General features: G+C 42.6%; 2 protein-coding genes across 4 annotated transcripts in view; both read left to right on the top strand.

The window, feature by feature from the left end:
- LOC117964801 (CD276 antigen-like) overlaps positions 1-9,999 on the top strand; it is a 41,767-nt gene extending 31,768 nt beyond the window's left edge. Inside the window, exons 1-5 of one of the 3 annotated variants that reach the window (XM_059009408.1) lie at positions 90-329; positions 4,753-4,851; positions 6,710-7,063; positions 8,619-8,915; positions 9,041-9,566. In XM_059009408.1, the coding sequence (XP_058865391.1) occupies positions 266-329; positions 4,753-4,851; positions 6,710-7,063; positions 8,619-8,915; positions 9,041-9,051 (825 nt within the window). In that variant the 5' untranslated portion in view covers positions 90-265 and the 3' untranslated portion in view covers positions 9,052-9,566. The other 2 variants (XM_059009407.1, XM_059009411.1) reach the window with 2 other exon arrangements.
- Positions 10,000-17,292: 7,293 nt separating this feature from the next.
- On the top strand, positions 17,293-20,966 carry LOC117969732 (CD276 antigen-like). Its single transcript, XM_059009402.1, has 5 exons — positions 17,293-17,424; positions 18,110-18,185; positions 18,784-19,134; positions 19,466-19,771; positions 20,393-20,966. Exons 2-5 carry the CDS (start codon positions 18,134-18,136, stop codon positions 20,689-20,691), a joined length of 1,008 nt encoding a protein of 335 aa, XP_058865385.1. The 5' UTR covers positions 17,293-17,424; positions 18,110-18,133; the 3' UTR covers positions 20,692-20,966.
- The last annotated feature ends 4,251 nt before the right edge of the window (positions 20,967-25,217 follow it).

The raw sequence follows: 25,217 nt of genomic DNA, 5'->3' as shown, positions 1-25,217 counted from the left end.
GATTTTAATTTCAATGTGATTTCCTAATAAAATAAAGGAATAATAATAATAATAATAATAATAATAATAATAATAATAATAATAATAATAAATAACTCCAAGAATTAATATACCGTCAAATGCCCACAGATCCAAACAAAGCGTGTTATTATCCAGTTCCTTTATCTCGAGGCGTTTAAAACGATTCCAAATAGGAGAACATGTATCCAATCACAGCAGCCGCTCAGTTTTAGCCACGCCCCCTCGGCCCTGGTCCTCTCCTCTGATGAGATCCAGGCAGACTCGAGCGTGCAGCTGCGACCGCGGGTCCCTTCACCAGGTAAGAACAGGTATGATTCATGGTTTGAAGCTCCGGATAAACGTTGAAACGAGTCCGAGTGCAGACCGTATGTTCCCGGGCAGCGATGCGACAGAACAGATCCAATCTGCTTAAAAACTCAACCGCCGCACATCGCCAGCTGGCAGCTGTTATTTTTATTTATTTATTTATTTATTTTTAAAACTAAACAAAGGTGGCGTTATATATCTTTTCAAACGTGTTTTGACTCGCATCTGTAGTCAGTAAAAGACTTTACTCAACAAAGAATGAAGTATTTCATGTAATGTTTATTTGAGGGCGCTGATAGGACGGTGTTTATACGTTTAAAGCACCAGAAAAACGCGCACAGTGTTTCAGTAACAACACTGATAATCTTTCTTTGTGTTTTTATCTGCTCAGGGATGGAAAACAAGGAAAACACGTCACATTTGCGCGTCAATATATTGTATATCTTTTACATACACCTATTTAAAATGAATTTTATAAACCTCACTGTTTAAAATCTAAACGAAAACGCGTTAAAGCAATTTGATTACAGTAGCGCGTCGCTTATTACTCATTACAGTGCATATGTTTATCAAATTAGAGTTCTTAATTACAGTGACTCATCTAGGAAAGAAACAGAAATAGAAATGAAATCACATTTTCAAACCCTTATGACGACCACGAGATAATTTATTACTCAATATCCCGAGATCATTGACAGGGTTGTTTTTTCCTCGCATTTGTTTCCTAAGCTACCGTGGCTTAATGGTATATCTACCTCAAAAAATAAATGTGAAATGTTTACTTAACATTCAAACAATCACCATGAACACCTGTTCCATTTTTTATATTTGTTTAGCTTTTGAATCTGCTTTTGCTGTTTCGGTTTTCGGTTATTATTTTCGGTTAGCCTATTTTCTGTTTTGCTTAATGTAATCACATGGGCACCTGTAAGGATGTTAGTATGTAAACACATTATCACTGTGTTGGGAAAAAACCCAGCAACGCCATAGTCAAATGAATACACAACTATACGTGGCTGTATTATGTCCTATCCTTACACTGGGGGTTAAGAAATAGTCTCTGAATACATATGTTTTGTATTTATTTGCCTTAAACATTACAGTGAACATTCCCATTTAAAATGGCATTTGGGAAGTGAAATCAGACTGATTTGTTTTGTTTGTGTGTGTGTGTCTGTAGGAAATTATCCTTCTCGGGTTTTGCTGTGTTAAAGAGAAGTTGGTCAATACTTTCAGAGGCTGTTTTCTCATCGATGGCCGGTAATTGGCACCATTTCACTAGATTGTAAACCAGCATTAGATGATATTTGTGGACTAAAAGACTAACGTGTCAGTTTGCACAGTGCCGCAGCCCTTCTGTCCGCTGCACAATAGAATTCTATACCAAACCCGACCGTGTTTAAAAACCCAACGGGGTGTGTCAGCAGAGAGCAGGAGAGATTTGAATTGTGTTTTAAATGTGTTTCTGAAATCGGAGGGTAGTGGTGAGATGTATCTGTGGTCCAGGCCGTAGGTTTGGTTTGAACATTGGTGGGGACACAATTTTTTAGGGGGGTGGAGTCGCGGTCGCTAGGGGGGTTAAGGGGCGTGCCCCCCCGGGAAGACATTTTTTAGGAGACAGCTGTTAAATGGTCACTTCTGGTGGCTTGAAATGAATGAATCGAGGATAATCTGATTGACATGAAGTTGGCTGGTATACACTTAAAACACTATTATAAAGTGTCCCTCCTGGAAGCTGGTTTGACATCCCTGCTATAGAATTACTAATAACCTGAATTACAACCTATCCCAGCCTTACTGTAATCTACCAATACCCCTGGCGCTACAAGCATGAGCACATGCACGCTCACGTGCTCTGCCTGCCTCTCCTGTGTCTGTGCTGCTGCTCGTACCTGGGTGCATTGCTTCATTCACCTGATAAAATAATAAATTGATGCATGCCATATAGAGAGAGAATATATGGCTATGCTAACTTTATTTGCTGAGTATTACTATACAGCATTAGCCTACTATCATATCACAATGTGCCTCAAACAATAATATATCTCAAAACGGAGTCTAACACTTTCACTGTTATAATCACTAAGTCATTACAGACCTCACCGGCGACCCTGTTGCTTCACCAGCCTCTGTACTGCTTTTACCAGGTTGCACTGCTTCACTCGCCTGACAAAATGATAAATTGATGCATGCTGTTTAGAGAGAAAGTATGACTCTGCTAACTTCATTAGTACATTATTTTTACATTTGCTATGAGAATCATTATCAATTGTGTTTATTACTTTAACAACATCTTCCTACTTACACTTTGACTTTTTGTAAAAAAAACTTCCTTATGTCCATCTTTATTTTTTTGGCTGCTATTATGCTTTAGTCACCTAAAGCCAAATTGAAGTGATTAGCTAACGTGAGTTGGTTGACGATATCAAAACATGCTCACGCACACTCACACACACACGCATAATGATTAGCTGTGAAACAAGCTAGCTAGCCACCAAGGACGTGGGGTTAGCAGCTAGCAATGGGTTGCTAACGTAATAAACCTACTTACCTACCCATTAGGTAGGTTTATTCTCTCAAACTATGTTGCTGACGAGCTGACAATACCTTCAGCCCCGGCACCTGGCTTTCATTCAGTCAGTGGCTCACACTCACATCAGACTGACCACCCCCCCTCCCAGTTAATTTGACTTTTTAATATATATTTTTTTATGACTACCTATATAATATAGAGCGTTTATTTAGCCGCCTGGATAGTCACACTGTCCATTCAATCAAATATATGTTCGTGTTCGCTTTTTACACACACGATACAAAAATATCAAGCAAGGAGTAAGTTAGTTAGAAGGGAGGAAGGAGGAGGATTGAAATAATGTGACAACGCATTAACCAACAAACACAAAATAAATATCGAATTTAACTGATTATATTTGTTCTTATTTTTTAAAATAAATGTGAAAAATGTGGCACAATATACACCGTTTAAGATTGACTAGAATGTTCCTTATTTTAAACCCGGAGAATCACCTTTAACTCCCGAGTCCTTGTTCACTTTCGCGCCTCAATGAAAACAGAACACTCTGCTTGGTCCCTGACGTCATCCGCGCACTGAGTCCGTGTTACAGTGATGCATTATGGAATTTGTAGTTTTCTTGTCTGCTGATTACACCCCAAAACCCCACCAAACACCTACAAATCCCAGGGTGCCATTCTTTTTAAAGCTATATCTTTTTCTCTCTTTAATAACTCGCTGCACTCAAAGGGCGAAATCGGGAGTATCGTTGGGCACGTCACTGTTATTATTACTAGTACGTTATTATTCAAACGTTCACCGCCCGGTTGAGAACCTAGTGCCTAAGCCAATCAAATTAGCGTTTTTTTTTTTTTTGGAGTAGGGAGGAGCAGCGAGGGGATCTTGAGAGAGTTAACCCTTTGTGGAGCGGATAAAATAACATGACAAAAGACGTTTCAGAGTTATCAAAATTATTGGTAGGGACAATTCAACGGTCCCTTGACATTGGTAGGGACATGTCCCTACCGTCCCTAGCTAAATCTACGCCAGTGTCTGTGGTGTCTAATTTAAACATGGCATACTCACTAGTCAGGTTTATAAAGTGATATTTATTTTAAGAAGTAGATGCCGCTGCTTCATAACCTGTATATTTTACATGCTGAGTGAGACCTGCGTGTGTGATTTCTCAGATGGCTTTTGAATACAGGGTTACTGCTTCTGCTTACCTCAGAGTTTTCTTTGTTCTGTTCTCTGACTAAATACCACAGTATATTTGCCATTTTTTTCTGTAATCTGTAGTGACAGAGATGAACAAAATAGATTGTTGGGTGGTTTAAATGCTGTTTCAGTTGTATAATGATATTTTTCCTACAGAAACACTGTTTAGATAACTGGTACTATTAAGGGGTAGTAATATTAATAGGTCCGGTAAATAAGTTGGTCTATGATGTCATAGCTGTGGGGTAAGACAATTCTTACCGCATGGTCATGTGATCTTGTTAAGCCAATCACAGCACTTGATTTAAACAAGCCATTTTATAAACTAATAATAATACATAATAATAACAATATGTTTTATAAACATTGGTTTAATATTGTCAGTGATATGTGGAATGATGTTGCTCTCTGTATTAGTTAAAATTATTATTATTATTATTATTATTATTATTATTATTATTATTATTATTATTATTGTTGTTGTTGTTGTTGTATTTCCCCAGCTCTTCTGTGCTGTTATGAAGAGGACGCTCAGCTCTTCTGTGGTGTTATGAAGAGGATGCTCAGCTCTTCTGTGGTGTTATGATGAGGATGCCCAGCTCTTCTGTGCTGTTATGAAGAGGACGCTCAGCTCTTCTGTGGTGTTATGAAGAGGATGCTCAGCTCTTCTGTGGTGTTATGATGAGGATGCCCAGCTCTTCTGTGCTGTTATGAAGAGGATGCTCAGCTCTTCTGTGGTGTTATGATGAGGACGCTCAGCTCCTGTCTGTTTGCTCTGCCTCTGCTTCTAACCAGTAAGATTTATTCTTTTATACAGCTTTATTGAGACCTACAGTAAACAGCATGGCCTTAGAGCAGGGGTTCAAAACTGTGGTCCCACACGCCCTGTTTATTTATTTTTTTCCAACACAGCTTTTTTTTTCTTGCATTAACATTGTAGGGATTCAAAATGGGTTATTTATATTAAACTTCTGATGCCACCTTTGAATGTCACATCAATCTCTCTCTCTGCCCTACTTTCACCTGAAGAAGAGACCTTTGAGGTCTTGAAAGCTTGCGATTCTCAAAATCCTAAAAGGTATTGACAATGTCGACCCAGGGGACTTTTTTGATCTGAAAAAAGAAACAAGGACCAGGGGTCACAAATGGAGATTAGATAAAGGGGCATTCGGAACAGAAAATAGGAGGCACTTTTTTACACAGAATTGTGAGGGTCTGGAACGAACTCCCCAGTAATGTTGTTGAAGCTGACACCCTGAGATCCTTCAAGAAGCTGCTTGATGAGATTTTGGGATCAATAAGCTACTAACAACCAAACGAGCAAGATGGGCTGAATGGCCTCCTCTCGTTTGTAAACTTTCTTATGTTCTTATTAATCATTGTTGAGTTCATCCAATAAAAGTCATCGCCTCTCCTTCTGTCATCTCTGGACAGATGTGGCTCCTGTTTCATCGATCAACGACATTGTATTTTGAAATGGAAACGATGACGCTGGCTGGGCGTTGTGTGTGTAACAGGGTCACTAATGCCCCTGTTATCTTTCACATATGTTTTTTGTCACTTGTGTGTTTAAATTTTTATAATTAACACTTTGTAATTGATTTGTCACTTTTTAGTAGCTTCTCCACTTCATTCACTTGTTATGCCTGATTGGGTACCGACTAATTGAATTGTTGATAGTTTTCCGCATATGTCTGTTATGATGACCTGTTAGTGGACACTGTTGATCACATGGATATTGAACAATGTGTTGGTGCTTCTTTTAACTGCGCTGTCAGATAAAAACGTTCGGCTTTTATATGGATCTGTTGACTCTGTTTTTCTTGGTGACGCTGTTCCCAGTATTTTAACTCTGTATCCAAATAAAAAGAACCTGATCAGTGATCTAATACTGCTGTGTGCTTTTATCGCACTGAACTGGCGTAGTCGGGCTACATGTTCCAAAATAACCCCCTCTGTTTGTAGCCCCCTGTCACAAAGACGGCCGGAGTGGGTGGCGTCAGACCAGAGCCGGGAAATAAATAAACAAAGACTTGGAGTTTTGGTGAAGCTGAGCGCGTGATCGCGCTCAGCATTTAATAATTAACAGACCAGAAAATAAAAGGTTTTAAACATAAAAACAGGACACGGCACTATACGCCAAAATAAAGAGACAAACAAAACAAACACGGTGAGTGAAACACTTATATTTACGTTCTTACTTTCTTTACTATTTAGTTTCTCCTTCTCCACACTCGTTCTCCACTCACCGAACACCCAACCACGAGTGAAAGAAATGTGCATCTATATATACTGTTGTGCTGGGATTCAATTACTAATTAATTATTCACTTGAATCCCAGCACGTGAATTAATTCTGTGCAACCCCGTGCTCACATATTACATTTAACCAGCACGTGAAGTGATCTGTGCCATCCTCGTGCCTAAATATAAATCTACATTTTTAAATACACATGAAACACAGACCCGTTTATATCCCGTGTACCAATGACTATACACCAACATTAACACACGCAACATACAACATATAACACAAATTCACACAGGGGCGGGGCACATTGCCACACCCCCTCTGAGCGAGCAGACATCTCACAGAGAGAGATAGTTTGAATTCAGAATGTAGTGACTTCATTGTCTGCCTTCCTTCCCACAGTTTCATTGGCAGTGGTGGTGCCCCGGTCACCAGTGATGTCACCTCCCGGCAGTGATGTCACTCTCGACTGCTCTTTCTCCTATAAAGCGGGGGCTGATCTCACCAGAGTGGTGGTTACCTGGCAACGCCCTCCTGCCGATCATGTCGTTCACAGTTTCTATTACGGTCAGGACCAGCTGGCTCTGCAGAATGAAACCTACAGGAATCGGACCCAGCTGTTCCCAGAGCAGCTCAGTGTGGGGAACGCCTCCCTCAGACTGAAACAGGTGCGGGGGGAGGATGAGGGCCGGTACACCTGCGCTGTCACCAACCAAGTGGAGAGCACCAAGGGAGACATGCGGCTCATAGTGGCAGGTCAGTGTTTATAAACCAGCCTGACATTGACTATTATACCATGGCAGGTAATTCAAGGGAGAGGGGACATGTTAAACACACACACAGCACATGCCAGGCGAGCTCAGGTTTCTCCTCATCGCGCTGCAGCGGACCCTACCGGCCAGGCGTCCAGTGAGCTCGGACGGACACCTGCAGGGCTGGCCTTTGTCCCCCGGAGGCCGGTCGCTTGCTGACCTCCGCTCTGGAGTTCCTGGGTGTGGAAGAGGAAGCTGGCTCGCTCGTGGGATTGGAGGACGCCCGCTGAACCTTCACTTCTCCTGAGCTGTGTGAGGAATCACTGCGGTGAGGGGAGAAAGGACATTCTACATAGGGGAGCAAATCAGGGGTTAAATAATTGAGTACTCTAAATATATGAAATAAATACACTAGCATGTCATTTGAAGCTGTACACATTTCAAAACAAGGGAAGCGCTGATTGTTATCGACGGAGAAGAGGAACGATGATCTGTATTCCTGCAGAGAAATCGGAAGTCGGTCTGAAGGTAACAGGAACCACACACAACGCTTTGATTCATAACTGCCACCAGGGTTGGGGTCAGTTCCGTTTTTTCAATTCCCTTTCCCTTTTCATTACCTCCCACACCTCATTGATCAAAATTGCATTTATCAGCATCCTGTTCATACGAGCTCCTCACACAGTGACAACAAATTACTTCAATCAGTCGCTGTTTTGTTAATCGATTAACATTGGCTTCAATTGAAAGCAGCTGAACCATCGCGGCAATTATTATTACGTCTCTAAAATAACAACTGGGAGGTTTTTTTTTGTTTTTTTTTAAATAAAGGAATTGGAATTGATTAAAAAAGGAATTGATCCCAACCCTGGCTGGCCATGCAAAAACAAAAGCGTCTCTTTGCAGACGAGAGGCAACCGTCCCTGACAAAGAAACAGACTCAGACAAGCTTGGCGGCTGCAGCTTCTCTTGCCTAAGCATGTTTGTCCCCCCGTATTCAGTCCTTCTGTCAGCCAGCTTTCTGTACAACATGTTCCTACAGACAGTACCACCTGTAATAGGAGACTGGGGAGCACTCACCCCGGCACTGATGCTGACACTTCATTAACTAGCATTGTATAGCTGACAGGTCTGGATCATTTGTATCATCTCTGTTTTGTTTTTGCATTGCTGACTTGCAGTGGTGCTGGTTGTAATACTAACCTGTGCGTGTGTGGAAATGCCCTTATTCAAGTTTATCACTGTAAATTCCCATGGTCATTTAGCAGCTTTCCCATGATCATGCAGTGTGTTTGCCATAGTTTACTCTGGTTTGCCATGGTTTTTAAATGTGCTTTTTCATACCTTTCTGTGCTTCATAACACTTACCTCCTGCTTTACCGTGCTTTCACTGTGCTTTATTACACTTTGCTGTGCTATTACTTTTACAAGGGAGTCCATGATAGTACTGTGATGTGCTCTTAACACTGTGTTCCATGCATATTAACCATGTGCTTTATTGAAGGCTCTCTGCTCCAGAACCCTCAGTGTTCATTGGCTGTGTTTCTGTGTCTGTCCAGCCCCTTTCAGCGAGCCGCAGTTAGCGATTGGCCTGCCTCGCCCCGGTGATCCTGTGACCCTGACTGTCAAGGTGGCGGGCGGTTATCCCCGGCCCACACTGCTGTGGCTGAATGCGGCAGGAAGTGACATCACAAACCAGAGCCGCACCAACCAGTCTGTGGACAGCAGCGGGCTCTACCAGATCCAGAGTGAGCTGGAGGCGGTGGTGAATGAAGCAGAGACCTTCACCTTCGAGCTGGATCACCCCGTGATGGAGCAGAGAGTGAGCCGAGCTGTCACCCTGCACCCAAGCACAGGTAAGGGCATGTGGAGAGAAATCGGGGCTGAGCACGCGGGGGTGAGGGATCATCGTTTTTATAATTCAGTCAACCCGAGTCAACCTCAATTCAGATCATCCGATTCTGTTCCCTCTCTGCTGCAGCTCTTTACTGAAGTTCAGCGGGCAGCCGATTACAGAAGACTCCTTGTCCGTTGCTACCAGACCCTGTTGAGATTAGTCATGTGTGCAGTAGTCAGGCCATGAACTGTGAAAGTGCCTGGCCTTGTTACATAAAACATTCACAAAGAGAACGCTGTTAAATGTTGAACACGCTCAGATAAAGAAATGAAAGGCGAGCTTTGTTTCATTTCATTAAGATAGCAGCAGAGTTCTCCTTTACAGTTCAGTTAATATTATATAGACACTGAATGCAGAAGTTTTAATTAATCATATATCGACTGGACAGTCTACTTCAGGCTTTGAGAAACAAATACCCCCTTGTTTTGATCTAGAGTCCTCTCCCAATGCAATCCCCTGTCAGACACTACCCCCCCTCATGTTGATCTGGTGTCCTCTCCCAATGCAGTCCCCTGTCAGACACTACCCCCCCTCGAGGACAGTAGTTTCCCACTGTACACCTCCACTCTGCTCCATGTTGGTACAGTATGTCAGCGCTCGTCTCCTCTTTCTGCAGGCGTTCGTATTGAACAGAGAAGCCGGCTGCCTGTTACATTCTCACTGCTGCTTGTGTTGCTGCTGGTGCTCGGCATGTTTCTTCATGGAGCTTGAGCAGCTGTGACAGGCTGAGCGATCCCTCCCTCTGCTCAGAAACCAGCCCAGCTACCCCTGAGGGTATACCTTTATGCTGCAGTGACTGGATGGAGGGAGCAGGGGAACTCTGCCTGAAGGAACTTGACCTGCAACTCCTCCAGGATTTCTTTTAACATGCCAGTGATGTGTGATGCTTTGCCGTTACTATGCTGCCCCCTGTCGGTGAGATGAGGCAAGCTCTAAAGCCACCAATGCAGCCGAGCCCTGAAAGTTCATTTCTGTGTGGAAATTCAGTGTATATAAAAGTGTCCCATTTGTCTGCGTTTGGGAGAGAAGCTGGTGACGTCACATTCCCAGCAGCATAACCCTCTTTCTGGGATTAGAAAAAATACACCGCAGCAAGATCGTGTTGGCCGGACTGTCAATCAAAACACGAAAGTGCAAATCAGAGCGACCAGATTGGCAGTTGGTCACGTGATTGCTCAGCTGCCTGATGTGTCTTATTATTTACAAAAGCTATTTATTATTATTATTGTTGTTGTTGTTGTTGTTATTGTTAATTTATTTATTTTTTGAATGTCAGTTTATTAAATGAAATAAGATGTGCCATTGTTCAGTAAAGACAACACAAGCACACGATGGGCGTGTTTGTATTAAACGTAACTTGGTCAGCTGCACTGTCTTTATTCATTCTTGTTTTTGTTTTTGTTTTGTTTGGGGTCTACTTCAGTCTTACACCAGGGCCCCGTCAATCCTAATGCGCCAGGGTTGTTTCTTATTTCCGTTTTTCTATCAAATCCAAATCCATTTCCAATTTCTTTTTAAAACAAATCTCTATTCCCATTTAATCGATTTCTAAAACATCATTGACTAACATTCTGTTAAAATAGAGCTTGGTGACAAATGACCTCAATGGAAGCCACTGTTTGTTAGTCGATTTTAAATCGGCTTCAAACGACAGCAGTTGAACGATCGCAACAATGATGTCTCTAAAATATGAATTCCAGTTCCTTCGAAGGAAAAACCTCAGCGGGGACGGCTGTTCGTCATTCAAACTGATTAAAAGAATGCGCTTGTTTCATGAAGCCAGATTGTCTTCGGAAGTCTGAAACTCAGAGACACCCAACCCCTGTCTTCAGAATGATTCAAATAGTCTCAAATGTTTATTAAAAGTCATAGATTTACTTCCAGACCTCGCCTCTGAGTTCCTCGCTGTATGAATTCAACACCGGACGCTTTACGGAGCAACACTGCCATCTATTGGACCGGCACGGAAACACCACTTCACATTTTTTATTATCACAAGGGAACGGTATAAGAAGCAGTGAGACCCATTTTAAAGTCTCGCTCCTTCAGGTCGTTGGGTCGGCCCTGTAAGCTCTGTGATCTTTAATGCTCTGAGATGCTTCCTCTCAGTCATTTCCAGGCATCAGATGTGCTGAAGTGTAGCACTGAAACTAAACAGATGCACATGTCATGAATGATCAGTTTGTTTGAGTATGGAACGAATTCAATTAGTTTTTAACTATTGTGTGGACTGACTGTTATTTTTCACTCGTATTATTCTGAATGTTTTGTTTTATTCAGTAATTGTTGATTTATGATGCTTGAGCACCAACACCTAATACAGATTGAGCTTGCTGACGCCCGACTCTCACATTAACTATCACAGGTGTGTTCACCTGCCCTAATCTCACTGTAAAACCGAGTGTTTAACTTTAAAACACTTACTTGTAACACTTTTCAAACACGTCATTACGTTTACAATTCTAAATGTGTTTAGGATTTAAACACCTTGTGGTGTTTACTTTGTAAACTCCTGGACGTGTTTATGATTTGTAACACTTAAAACATTTGTACGCGTTTATTATTATTTATTTAGTAGCAGACGCCCTTATCCCTTATAACCGGGCTGCTGTTTAAAATCTAAACATTAAACTTAGCAAAAACGGTAGAGATTAAACACAAAACGTTTAACAGTTATTTAGAGTTCCAAATGACCAAACACCAGTGTTACACCTGATGACGTATAAACACAGCTGTTTAGAAACAGAACGCTTTTATTTTTCTATACACGGGTGCCATTTAGATATTAAGCGCGTAACGCGTTCTTTGGTTTTTACAGTATACCCTTCACAGACAATAACAAGAGGGCTCTGACTCGCATGAACAGAGAGAAAAACACACGAACGGTGCCAAGGTAAGAGAAATACAGACCAGCAAGATCGACCCGCGTACTAGTGGATCAAGTAGGTGCGCAGAGCCGGTGAAAGATGCAAGCCAATCCACACACCTTTAAACCCCCGGAGTGCGAGAGAGGAGCACGGAGACTGGAAGAGACGCCACCAGGGCAGCAAGGAGGGAAGCTGCGTGGATCTGTACTCGTGTCTGGCTGCAGAAGACTATTTGTATTATATGCCACCTTCCTAGCCAGGTCTCACTTGGGGGGGAAAAAAGAGATTAAAATCTCAACAGGACTTTTTTAGTTAAATAAACAAAACAACACAAATAAATAAATAAATAATTCTCTAGCTAACAAGCGTGAGATTCATGCCTCAGCCTCAGCCCTGGCCTCTACCTTCAGCCTCGGTTCTTGCCCTGGCCTGGTAATCTCAGAACCTCACCTTCTTCTCCTCTTTCTCTTTCAGTTCGGGTGTTTTAAAGCTTCCATTTCTCCGGCGTGACGGAGGGCTGTACAGAAGCTCGTCCATAACGCGACTCAGACCCTTTAAATCCAGACTCTCCAAATCCTCCTCCTCTGCTGGGGTCACCTGTATAAAAAACAACAAACAATTGGGCGCTGTGCCTCCTAAAGAAATGAAATCTCTGAATAGGAAAGACTGCAGTGGTTTGACAAAATCTCCAGTGACGTTGACCAGTATTGCTATATCTGCTGAGTTTGAAGGGTGTGGCATCAGTATAAATACATTTTGAGCACTCGCTAGCTAAAAATGTCTGAGATTCATGCCTCAGCTTCAGCCTCAGCCCTGGTCTCTACCTGAGCCTCAGCTCTGGGCTCTACCAGCCTCAGCTCTGGCTTCTACCTTCAGTCTCGTTTCTTGCCCTGGCCTGGTAATCTCAGAACCTCACCTTCTTCTCCTCTTTCTCTTTCAGTTCGGGTGTTTTAAAGCTTCCATTTCTCCGTTGTGGAGGAGGGCTGTTCAGCAGATCGTCGATAATGAGGTCGAAATCCAGAATCAGCGCATCCTCCTCCTTCTCTTCTGAGGTCACCTGTAAAAAAAATAAATAAAATTGGGCGCTGTGCCTCCTAAAGAAATGAAATCTCCGAATAGGAAAGACTGTGATCAAGCAGTGATGTCACTCTTCACAGAATCTCCAGTGCTGTTAAGTGGTATTGCTATTTGCGCAGAGTTCGAAGGGTGTGACATCATTATAATGATTTATTTATTTATTTATTTTAATTTAGTATTGATTTTACCGTTTTCTCCCAATTTGACATATCCAATTATTATTTAGGCTCAGCTCACCGCTGCCACCCCTACGCTGACTCGGGAGCGGTGAAGACGAACACACGCTGTCCTCCGAAGCGTGTGCCGTCAGCCGACCGCTTCTTTTCACACTGCAGGCCTGCCATGCAGCCACCTCAGAGCTGCAGCGTCGGAGGACAACGCAGCTCTTGGGCAGCTTACAAGGTCGGCAGTGGAATAGCCTGGACTCGAACCGACGATGTCCAGGCTATGGCTTTTGTTTTATGCTGGTGCCACACTTTATTACAGTCGTTCTGCAGCGTGGCTGTGTTTACATTACAGGAGTCTGCTTTGAGATGAGAAAGTAAAACTTACGATTTAAAAGACCATTTTGTTGTTTCACAGAAAATAAAACCCTGTCAATTAAATTAATTCTACTATTAACACGTTTCTCTGTGATTAACACACACACAAATGGCTGAACAGGGATCAATTGAATTTGTAAAGGAGAGTGGAAAAGTTGGCGGAAAACACTGAAAATCAGAAGCCCTTATTTATATGTCACCACCTTGACCAGACCTCTCTTGGAGAAAAAAAAAGAGAGATTTAAATCTCAATGGGACATTCCTGGTTAAATAAATACAATAAAATAAAATAAAAATAAATAATAAAATAATTCTCTAGCTAACAAGTCTGGGATTCACACCCCACAGCATTGCCAAAAACACTTTTCAAAATGATGATGTCACGTCATTCCACTAATACCACAGTGATGCAATAACAGCAAGCGATGATGTCATAGAATTCTGAAGTCATTTCATTACATTTTTTTTTTAATAACAGTGTGATACCCACGCCTTAGCTGTCTTACACTGACAAATATATATATATATATATATATATATATATATATATATATATATATATATATATAGACACACACACACTCGGGCAGCACTTAAGACACGTTGATATAGATATAAAATATCTATCTTAATAAGCAGTTTTACCATTTTTTTTTTGTTAAGAGATAATAAATGTACATAATTGTACAGTGACTTACTGTGAACAAGCAGGTTGCCTTGTTACTCTGCGCATCCATTGTGACACAAGGCCTTTTCCCATGGGCCATCTTGAAAAACAAGTTAGACGACATCAGCATGTTTTATCTCAATCCAATGAAAACGGTCTCCTTAAAAAGTCAACTCAAGACCCCCCCCCCAAACATAATCCAGTTAAAGGAATAAAACGTACGGATGAAACTCCACAACCGGTCAGTCTAAATATTATTTAAATCTGTTTAGTTTAAAGACCTTCCTCATCGCGAAGACTTTGTTAGTTATCGTGCTTCCCGCCTTTTTTTTTTTTTTTTTTTTTGAGCGCCGCTCTCGTGCGTTCTAAGTGCGTGTCGCGGGACAACTTATAAAACTGGCACGTGACTCGATCGCAGTGACGTGCTTATGTATTGTATATTATATTCTAAATGCTATATATATATAGGGGCCCCTAAAACATATATAGGGGTTCAAAGAGTCCCCGGCCTGCAGCCCTCCGTGTTATTGGCGACTGTGGGTCAAATTGTTTTTGTTGTCTTTCATTTTCTCAAACAAACCAATAAAAACGACATCTGTGTTGTTTGAAATAAAACACAAATAATCGTTTCTGACAACAACAAAAGTTACACAAACTCTACCACGTATCTCTGATATAAAATAAGCTTGTTTTCTGAAGTCAAGAATATCTGACTAAGGTTTCCCTGACTTTACTACCCAGAAAACAAATATTAACCTCTAGAAAATTAACCGGCTTTCACATTTCCATTTAAATTAGCTTATAAAAGATAAAAGACAAACTCACCTATTTTTTTAAAATCCTTTCGTCTCACTTATGTTTTTTTTTTTTGTATTATTATTATTATTATTATTTAGGAACTTAAATAAATATGAAATACTATATTTTCTAAAGAATATCACACAGAAAAAAAAGTGACCATCTCTGTCAGTACTCTGAAACACAATAAATCAAATCAGGTAACTTTTCAAAAAGATAAGTGACTTTCAAAATTCAACGTCACAAAGACTGACACCCAACGTCACAAAGAAGACACGCGTGGGTCACATGCGTCATTCTTTGTGACGTTAAATTTTAAAAGTCTTGTTTCTTTTATGCCGTGACGTTTTGGTTAAGATGTGTCTTCCGCATCCAGGCTTCGTTTCCAGGTCTGCACGTAACGGATGCTGGAAAAAAAAGTCGAAAAACTGCCATGTGCCTACAAATACTACAAATCGATTATTTTATTACTATTTAAGATCGTTTTTAAACAACACTGACTACCTTCCGGCACGACACTATCCATTTAAAATGTGAACTCCGAGCTGTAGGTCCAATTATTATTTGTTTATTTTCATTTTATCACATAAGCCAATATAAACATCGTCTATGTTGATTTAAATAATAATAATAATAATAATAATAATAATAATAATAATAATAATAATAATAATAATTTTGTTTCAAAATAAGTTACACAAACTCTACATCGTATCTATAAAATAAAATAAATCTTATTTTCGGTATTGGTGTTGAAAGTTAGGCCAGGCTTTTCAGCTACGGGGAAAGACAGATGTTCTGTTTTGCTGAACAGCTGCAATATTGTTTTTTTCTGTGTAAAATACACGCACACGGGGCTGGGCGGCGCTCACTCGGAATACACTGTCGCCATCTCCTGGCACAGAGTGGCATCGCTCCGTCATTGTGCGGTTTAAATGCTGTAATAGGATTATTATAAATAACATACCATTCATTTTCCACATTGTGCACGCTCTGTGTATAACAACGTGCAAACTGTTTCTAACGGGGTCTGGGTATTTAACTTAGCAGAATAGATGTGTTGATGTATCTAACGAAACTAGGGTTCCCACCTGTGACTTACAAAAAACCGGGACACCAGAGTCATTTCGTACAAAAAATTAATTAATTAATTATATACGTTGGCATTTAATGTCCCGGGAAGTCTTACAGATTTCCCAGGACAGCTGCCTCAAAAAGAGAACAATCCAGGCAAAACCAGAACGGGTGGCAACCCTAAATCTAGGACCATAGAAAGAAGGATAGGACAGTCAATCCCGTGATGCAGTTCGGTGCTCAATTACAGGCGCCATTTCTGGAGCCCACTCCATACAGAATACATTGCGGCGATGCTGTGTTGCAGCGCCAGGATATACCGGTATTCTTTTTAATAACAGTACAAAATATCGTTACTATAAAGTGACTGATTGTTATTTATGAGAATTAATGCTTAATTATGTCAAGAGACATTTTGCCAGGGCGAGCGTGAACACGTTAACAGCATTGCGAGTGCGCTGTTAAAGTGATCGACGGGCTCCAGAAATGCGCCACTGTTTGCTAACTCTGCCCACTTGTGACATCATTTTCCTATCCTTCTTATAGTCCTAGCCCTAAATGAAACACATGAACAGAGAGGCAGAGGGTGCGTTCACGGAGATCATTCTGCGCAGGTTCTGTGCAGAATCTGACCAGTTCATAGAAGATCATTGGCTAAATTGGTCAGATTCTGCACAATATCTGCGCAGAATGATCTCCGTGAACGCAGCCTGAGTTCTAGTAACTCCTAAAAATCCCGCGTCGCCTGCGGGAGTCTGCCTCTGACGTCACCGTCTGCGTAGACGAAGCGAGGACAGATTTAGGAGGTTTCCCAGCACCGTCGACTGAGCAAACAGAGCGACCAACTTCATTGCCATTGCAGAAGAGATAGAAGCAATTGAGTTTCCCTTCGTGCTCCACCACCTTCAACAATTACAGCAACCTCGGAAAATAAATAAACACATGCATATATATTGTAACATCGTCATGTCTGTGAAGCAGGGCTCTGGGGAAACAGTGTTAATTCTTAATACAGGTTTATTTGAAAATAAAAGAAAGAGGGGATTCCTGTGAGGCCACAACAAATACCCTGGACAGCAGCAGGACAAAATAAGACAGACAAGACAAACGTTTTGGTTGTTAGTAGCTTATTGATCCCAGAATCTAATCAAGCAGCTTCTTGAAGGATCCCAGGGTGTCAGCTTCAACAACATTACTGGGGAGTTGGTTCCACACCCTCACATTTGGCAAAACTCAATTTCATTTTGTCATGCCAATAAAGCATTTTTTGAATTTGATTCGCTCGGGACGTTTTATTCCGTTAGGGGGGCTGGACAATAACTCAATGAGCCAATGAGAATGAAGATTGCAGCGGCTGCGCGGTCCAGGAAGTTGTGCAGCGCGAAAAGTTTGAATTGATGCTGTTTTTAATTTGAATGCTGGTCAAATCCTGTGCAGTCTAAGGTAAGCGATGATTATAATATTAATTATCAGTGCCGTAGCCATCCATGGATAATATAGAAGACCATAAGGGATGCAACCATGCCAGAATATGCGTTGTAGACACTAGATTTAATTTTACATCCTAATCTTGCAGACCACAAGCCTCTAAATAAAATGAATAATTATTAATTCTGCGTTTGCATTATAAGAGCGCTACTTATGAATGCAGAGCGATTCGTTTTATTCTGCACGTTATTGGCGGGGAGTAGAAGTGAATCCCCGCGTTTAAAAATAAAATAAATATCGAGTGGTTGTCTTTGTAGTCTGCAATGACAGTAAAAGATTATGAAGATAACGGAGGCTGCAGATATCAGCGGGACTTCGGTATTAATGCAGGCACACGACCAGGGAGGAAATGCATTTGATTTTGTCTGCAAATCAACGTGTAAAAGAGCCTTAAAATAAATAAATATATATATAATGATTTTAACCGAGGCTTGTGCCTCATAACTTGCTACGACCTTGATAATAATAATAATAATATAGAAACGATTTGAAAAGTTGTTTTAAGTCTATCAAAACTTAAGTTAATACACAAAACAAAAAAAAAAATACTGTATTCATATAAAACGCGGTGATTAGACCGTTGATAAATGTCCCTGTGTTACATCTACCCTCTATATGGAGTTTTCCTTGTGTTCTGTAGGTTTGGATTTTTCCCAGCGTCTTCATGGGGCGCATCCTGATAGTCTTCTGGTGTGTTTTTCACACGTCTCTTCACGGTAAGTTTGCTTTCGGGGGGGGGGGGGGGGGGGTATGCTTGCAGGAGCTGTATGCACTACTGGGGGAAAAATAATTTCAAAACTTGTTATGTTCCCATCAGTGTTTAAGATGCTTTGACCCGAGTTCAGGAGCTGTTGCTCGCTTCTAATTATTATTTATTATTTGTTTATTTAGCAGATGCCTTTATCCAAGGCGATTTACAGAGACTAGGGTGTGTGAACTATGCATCAGCTGCAGAGTCACTTACAACTACGTCTCACCCGAAAGACGGAGCACAAGGAGGTTAAGTGACTTGCTCAGGGTCACACAATGAGTCAGTGGCTGAGATGGGATTTGAACCGGGGACCTCCTGGTTACAAGCCCTTTTCTTTAAACACTGCCTGTTATAGACACCTAGATAAGACAGCATGTGTTTGTTACGCACCTGCGCTGTGTAATCAACTCCGGCCTGAACTCTAATGCCAGAAATACAAAGGGAGCTGGATGGGACGGAGGGTTACTGACATAAAGACACTGGCTGGTCTAGTCTATGTGACGTGTGTCTGTGACTGGCAACTGAAGAACAGCTTCTCAACTATCATTTAAATCTTGTTCCAGTCTGTGTTGCAGTTACAGTGCCCCGGACTCCAGTGATGTCACCTCCCGGCAGTGATGTCACTCTCAGCTGCTCTTTCTCCTATAAAGCGGGGGCTGATCTCACCAGAGTGGTGGTTACCTGGCAACGCCCTGACTATCGGGTGGTCCACAGTTTCTATTACGGTCAGGACCAGCTGGCTCTGCAGAATGAAACCTACAGGAATCGGACCCAGCTGTTCCCAGAGCAGCTCAGTGTGGGGAACGCCTCCCTCAGACTGAAACAGGTGCGGGGGGAGGATGAGGGCTGGTACACCTGCGCTGTCACCAACCAAGTGGAGAACACCAAGGGAGACGTGCAGCTCATAGTGGCAGGTGAGTGTTTATAAACCAGCCTCTATCAGTATATCCCCCCTGAACTGGAACCAGACACCCATACTGTTCTGCTCTTGCTTCACAACCTCCCCTTTTAATTTAAATTCCACAATCAAGGTTGTTTTTTTTTTTGCTTCCTGCCCCCATGGCTTGCTGTGGAATCCAGGGTAGCGGAGTCATCTGGGCTCAGACACCAACCCTTCTGGAAATCCCCAAACTTCCGCACGATCAAATAATTACACATTTATCTGCCCCAGATTTGTTAGTTTTCAACTTGCATCTCTGAGTGTCTGCTCTGTGTGGTATTGATGCTCGCTCGTTGATTCTCCAGCTGAATTCAGTGAGCCGCGCTTGACCATGGACTTGGCGATGCAGCCCGACTGGGTGGTGCTGAGATTCAGTGCCTGGGGCGGGTATCCCGCGGCGAGGGTGGAGTGGCTCAACGAGACCGGAGAGGGGATCACCCAGCACAGCCACACCACTCAGTCCCTGGAGCCCAGTGGCCACTACAGCATCTCCAGCAAGATGGTCCTGCCCAGCTCTCTGGAGGCCAACTACACCTTTGTGCTGATTCACAGAGTGCTGGAGCAGAGGCTGACCAGACCCCTGACTGTCACAGCAGCCAAGCACAGCACAGGTGAGCATTCACAGCAAGAGCACGGGGGGGAGGGTAGAGGTATTCAGAGCTATCATACAGGGAGGGGGTAGAGGTATTCACAGCTATCATACAGGAGGGGGTAGAGGTATTCACAGCTATCATACAGGAGGGGGTAGAGGTATTCACAGCTATCATACAGGGGGGGTAGAGGTATGCACAGCTATCATACAGGGAGGGGGTAGAGGTATTCACAGCTATCATACAGGAGGGGGTAGAGGTATTCACAGCTATCATACAGGAGGGGGTAGAGGTATTCACAGCTATCATACAGGAGGGGGTAGAGGTATTCACAGCTATCATACAGGAGGGGGTAGAGGTATTCACAGCTATCATACAGGGGGGGGTAGAGGTATTCACAGCTATCATACAGGGAGACCTTATTGTAGATTTCAGTGCGTAGGGTTAACACATGACTCCATGTACACTAGCACAGTTTGGGTCCTATCAGGCTTTTTACCCGCACCCCAGTGCATTCTGGGAAGTGTAGTCCTGCTGTGAGAGGTTCCTTTCTGCTTGCTTACACAGGCCCGGCTTCACTTCCTGCAGATCTGGATTAGTCATAACTTGTATTTATTTATTTTTTCTCTGTTTTGTGTATAGTTCCTCCTCTTGTATTGGGAATGCACCAAAGACAGTTTCGGATCCTCCTAGTCGTGGCTCCAGTGATGGTATCCGCGCTGGCGGTGGTTTTGCTCTTCATGACGAGATGTCGACGGCAGCGCTGTGCTTCTGAACCGTCGACTCCCCTTACAGACCACAACAAACAAACAAGCAGCGTTCCTGAAATCGTTTTGCATGTACCAGTAGATGAAGGGAGGCGGGCAGATGAAAAAGACAGAAATCACTACATTTGTAAAAAAAAAAAAAAAAAAAAAAATACTATTTGTAAATTTGTGTAATTGACTTTTATACATTTTCTACTTCCAATAAGATGCGTGCAGCTGTAAGAAATGTGTAAAGGTTGTAATGTTGTTTTTATTATTATTTTATTTATTTTTTCACCTCATATCGCGCTGCGGCTGCTGAATTGATGCATTTTATTCTGTCACCGACTTTGCGCTCGGTTCAGCCACGAGATTGATTGTCCACGGATGGAAGGTAATTGTGTAAATATTGTGTGATTGTGTGTGCTTTTGTTAAAAAAAAAACATAATTAAAAAATAAATTACTTTGGCAGGTGTGGAATGCGGACAGTTATTAAATGGGTTAATTTGTGCTGATTTGGTATTTGAAGGTGTGTGTTTCGGGGAGGGGGGGAGTTGGTTGGTTGGTTGGTTGGGGGGGGGGTTGTGTTTTCAGGAAGCTGTTTCTTAATTACATCTGCTCCACTTGCTCTGTTTAATTGATCGCGTTTGAGATGATGTGATTTTCTTACTGGCGTTTGTACAAGACAATAAAAATAAAATAATAATAATAATAATAATAATAATAATAATAATAATAAATTCCAAGATAAGCATTTTCACTTTTTTTTTTATTTTTTATTTATTTATTTTTTTAATCTTCAAAACTATTATAAACATGCTTTCCAAGTTACTTTCATCTGGTTTTATTTTTTCCAGTAAGAACATAAACACATTTAGAAACCAGAGCCGCCCTTTCAAGCCAGCCGTGCTCATCCGGGTCCCAGCAGCGGATTAACCCATCAGGTGCCGTTGTCCTCAATGGAGGCCAGGCTACTTTCCCATTTTATTTATTTATTTATTTATTTATTTATTTTGGGAGCATTTTTAACTGGCTGGCATCTACCCGTTACTTTACTTGTGTCTTTTAACTACAGTGCTGTAACTTTCTCTCATGTTTGTTAACCGCAAAACTTAAGCCTAAATGGAATGTATCACATCGCAAAAATAAATATACAAATACAGCTTGCGTGTCGACTTTAAAAAAAGCGTTTCAAAGGACAATGTGTTTGGTATTTAACGGATTCATCTCAAAAAGGGCGCCTCGTGGTTCAGCCTCCACATCACGACCAGCGAGTCCATCCCACCCCCCTCACCACTCTCTCTGTGTGAAGAAGCGTCTCCTCCCCTCTGTCCTGAGTCTGTCTCCTCTTCATGTCCAGTCGTGTGTCCCCTGGTCCTGTTTTCTGTGTGTTAGGGGTTAACTTTACCAGCCCCGCAGATTTTAAAGACAGCAATCACGTCACCCCTCCTCATTACTTGCCGGTATTAATTTCTGCGAGGTCGCGGCACGAGTTTCCAAAGGTTAGCATATATATATATATATTTTTTTTTTTTACGTCATTCACTTGTGATCTGAAGAACGGATTGGATTTGAACAGCACATAAAACTGAGCAAAACTCAAAAATGAGGTACCCTTAATTAGGAACGCCCTTTATACCTCGTACCTCACGGACGTGTTGAAGTCCGGAGCCCGTTTAACAAACAATTCATTCGGGTGTGGGGACTGCCTGCAGTACCGCGTTTCGACCACTAGATGTCAGCGTTGACTCGCATATTACACGCTTGTATAATTAATTCCCTCTCGCCCTCCCACGCCGGAGCTAAACTACACAAAAACAACGACAATGCTCCAGCGAACTGAGTGAGTTCAGAGTCATGGGGTTAGACAGACGGTACTGTAGATTGTAAATGCAGTTCAAGATCACTCTACTGTCGTGAAATAACATTGTAACCACAATTTCTGATTAATAGACCACATTGTAACGCCAGTACTAGAGATCTGTAGGAAAGAGAACTCAACACTGCAGAGCTGTATAGAGGTCTATAGGAAAGAGAACTCAACACTGCAGAGCTGTATAGAGGTCTATAGGAAAGAGAACTCCACACTGCAGAGCTGTATAGAGGTCTATAGGAAAGAGAACTCCACACTGCAGAGCTGTATAGAGGTCTATAGGAAAGAGAACTCCACACTGCAGAGCTGTATAGAGGTCTATAGGAAAGAGAACTCAACACTGCAGAGCTGTATAGAGGTCTATAGGAAAGAGAACTCAACACTGCAGAGCTGTATAGAGGTCTATAGGAAAGAGAACTCCACACTGCAGAGCTGTATAGAGGTCTATAGGAAGGATAACTCCCCTCAACACTGCAGAGCAGAACTGTGTTGTTTATCCTGTGTGCTGCTCTCTAGCTCTGTGCTCTGTTTGTATGTTCTGGGTTCCGATTCCGGGTTCCGGGTTCCGTGCTCCGTGTTCTGTTCTGTTTGTTCCGTGTTCTCTGCACCCTGCTTGGCGTTTCCCTGAAGTGTCAGTGAGATGTCGTGTCACACGGAGGCTCTGTCCCTATTAGACATGAGAGGAGGCTGCGGTTGCTATGAAACCCTCTCCTTCTCTCTCCTCTCTCGCTATTTATACACTTCTGTTTCTCCCTGTCTGGTGCCGGCACCGCGGGAAGCCTGGGTTCCAGTCTGGGGTGCTAGGCGGCGCAGAGTGTGTGTGAGTGTCTGTGTCTCAGTGTGTGTCAGTGTGTGTGTCAGTATTGCTCTCAGCTCCCTGTCTTGCTGGTACAGTGCAGTGTTGTGGTTTCTCTCAGCGTGTCGGTGTGTGTCTCTCTCTCTCGCTGTGGTTTCTCTGCAGAGCTGCAGCAGTGGCTGTGTCTCTGCTCCACCTGCCTGCTTTACCAGCCCTCTCTGTGCTTTACAATGCTTCCCTATGCTTTACCAGACCTCTCTGTGCTTTACAATGCTTCCCTATGCTTTACCAGACCTCTCTGTGCTTTACAATGCTTCCCTATGCTTTACCAGTCCTCTCTGTGCTTTACAATGCTTCCCTATGCTTTACCAGACCTCTCTGTGCTTTACAATGCTTCCCTATGCTTTACCAGACCTCTCTGTGCTTTACAATGCTTCCGTGTGAGAAAGGTGAGGAAGTGGAAGCAGGCAGTGTGGTCTCCGCTGTGTCGTGTGATTTTCGAGAATGCAGAGTTCATGGGGGGGGGGGGGGGTTTCCACGAAAGCATGCGAGCGAGAAGAGAGGTGGGGGGGGCAGAGAGAGAGATAGAGAGGGAGCTGAGGTTAGTGTGGTAACACACACAGCCAGGTTTACCAGCACAAGCAGAGATGCACAGAGGATAGTAAAGCACTGACTCTCATTCAGCTCAGAATACACACTCTCGATATAAAATAAATAAATAAATAATTCTACTTATTCAAGTCATTCAAGGGAGTCCAAGATGGTGTGAAAACACTGATGAAACATTTGCACACATAATGTAGATTTTATTATCTCAGGTTAATAGAGATCTTTTTTTAATTTGCACGGCTCCCAAGAAAGTTGTCTTTTCTTAACTTTTCTGCATTCTACGATTTTACTTCAGAACATACAAGACAGGCACAGTAACTATCCTTCTAAAAGTTTCCCATAGTAAAAGAGAGGTGTGGTAAAGCATAGGGAAGCATTGTAAAGCACAGAGAGGTCTGGTAAAGCATAGGGAAGCATTGTAAAGCACAGAGAGGTGTGGTAAAGCATAGGGAAGCATTGTAAAGCACAGAGAGGTCTGGTAAAGCGTAGGGAAGCATTGTAAAGCACAGAGAGGTGTGGTAAAGCATAGGGAAGCATTGTAAAGCACAGAGAGGTGTGGTAAAGCATAGGGAAGCATTGTAAAGCACAGAGAGGTCTGGTAAAGCATAGGGAAGCATTGTAAAGCACAGAGAGGTCTGGTAAAGCACAGGGAAGCATTGTAAAGCACAGAGTGGTCTGGTAAAGCATAGGGAAGCATTGTAAAGCACAGAGAGGTGTGGTAAAGCATAGGGAAGCATTGTAAAGCACAGAGAGGTGTGGTAAAGTATAGGGAAGCATTGTAAAGCACAGAGAGGTGTGGTAAAGCATAGGGAAGCATTGTAAAGCACAGAGAGGTCTGGTAAAGCATAGGGAAGCATTGTAAAGCACAGAGAGGTCTGGTAAAGCATAGGGAAGCATTGTAAAGCACAGAGAGGTATGGTAAAGCATAGGGAAGCATTGTAAAGCACAGAGAGGTCTGGTAAAGCATAGGGAAGCATTGTAAAGCACAGAGAGGTGTGGTAAAGCATAGGGAAGCATTGTAAAGCACAGAGAGGCGTGGTATCCAAGCTCCCCAGCCCGAGGAGTGGCGTTATATTCTCATGTGTCACACGACCCCATGCAGTATTTTTTTTTATCATCTCTGGTGAGCAATATTATTTTTCCTGCCAAAGTTCTGTGTTGCTTGTTGTGGTGGTGGGGGGGTCGATGCCAGGGAGTTATTAGCTGGATAAGCCCATGGAAAACGTTGCTCAACAGTTTTTATGAAACAGACACCGAAGTAGGATACTTCTCAGGGTACCAGTGTGCCCGCAGCGCCTCAGGGGGAGGTGTGTTTGAAGCAGGACGGGGCTCTGCGCTCAGCAGGTGGGTTTCCTGCCTTGACCACAGAAGCACGAGGCTGCACAGCGATACCAGCAGCAGCACAAGACTTTCTGATCAGAGCATCTCGGGGAAATTCTGCT

Source organism: Acipenser ruthenus, chromosome 38 (genome assembly GCF_902713425.1).
Source record: "Acipenser ruthenus chromosome 38, fAciRut3.2 maternal haplotype, whole genome shotgun sequence".
NCBI classification, from domain to species: Eukaryota; Metazoa; Chordata; class Actinopteri; order Acipenseriformes; family Acipenseridae; genus Acipenser; species Acipenser ruthenus.
Note: the sequence above shows the minus strand (reverse complement) of the source record. Positions and strands in the feature narration are given on the sequence as shown.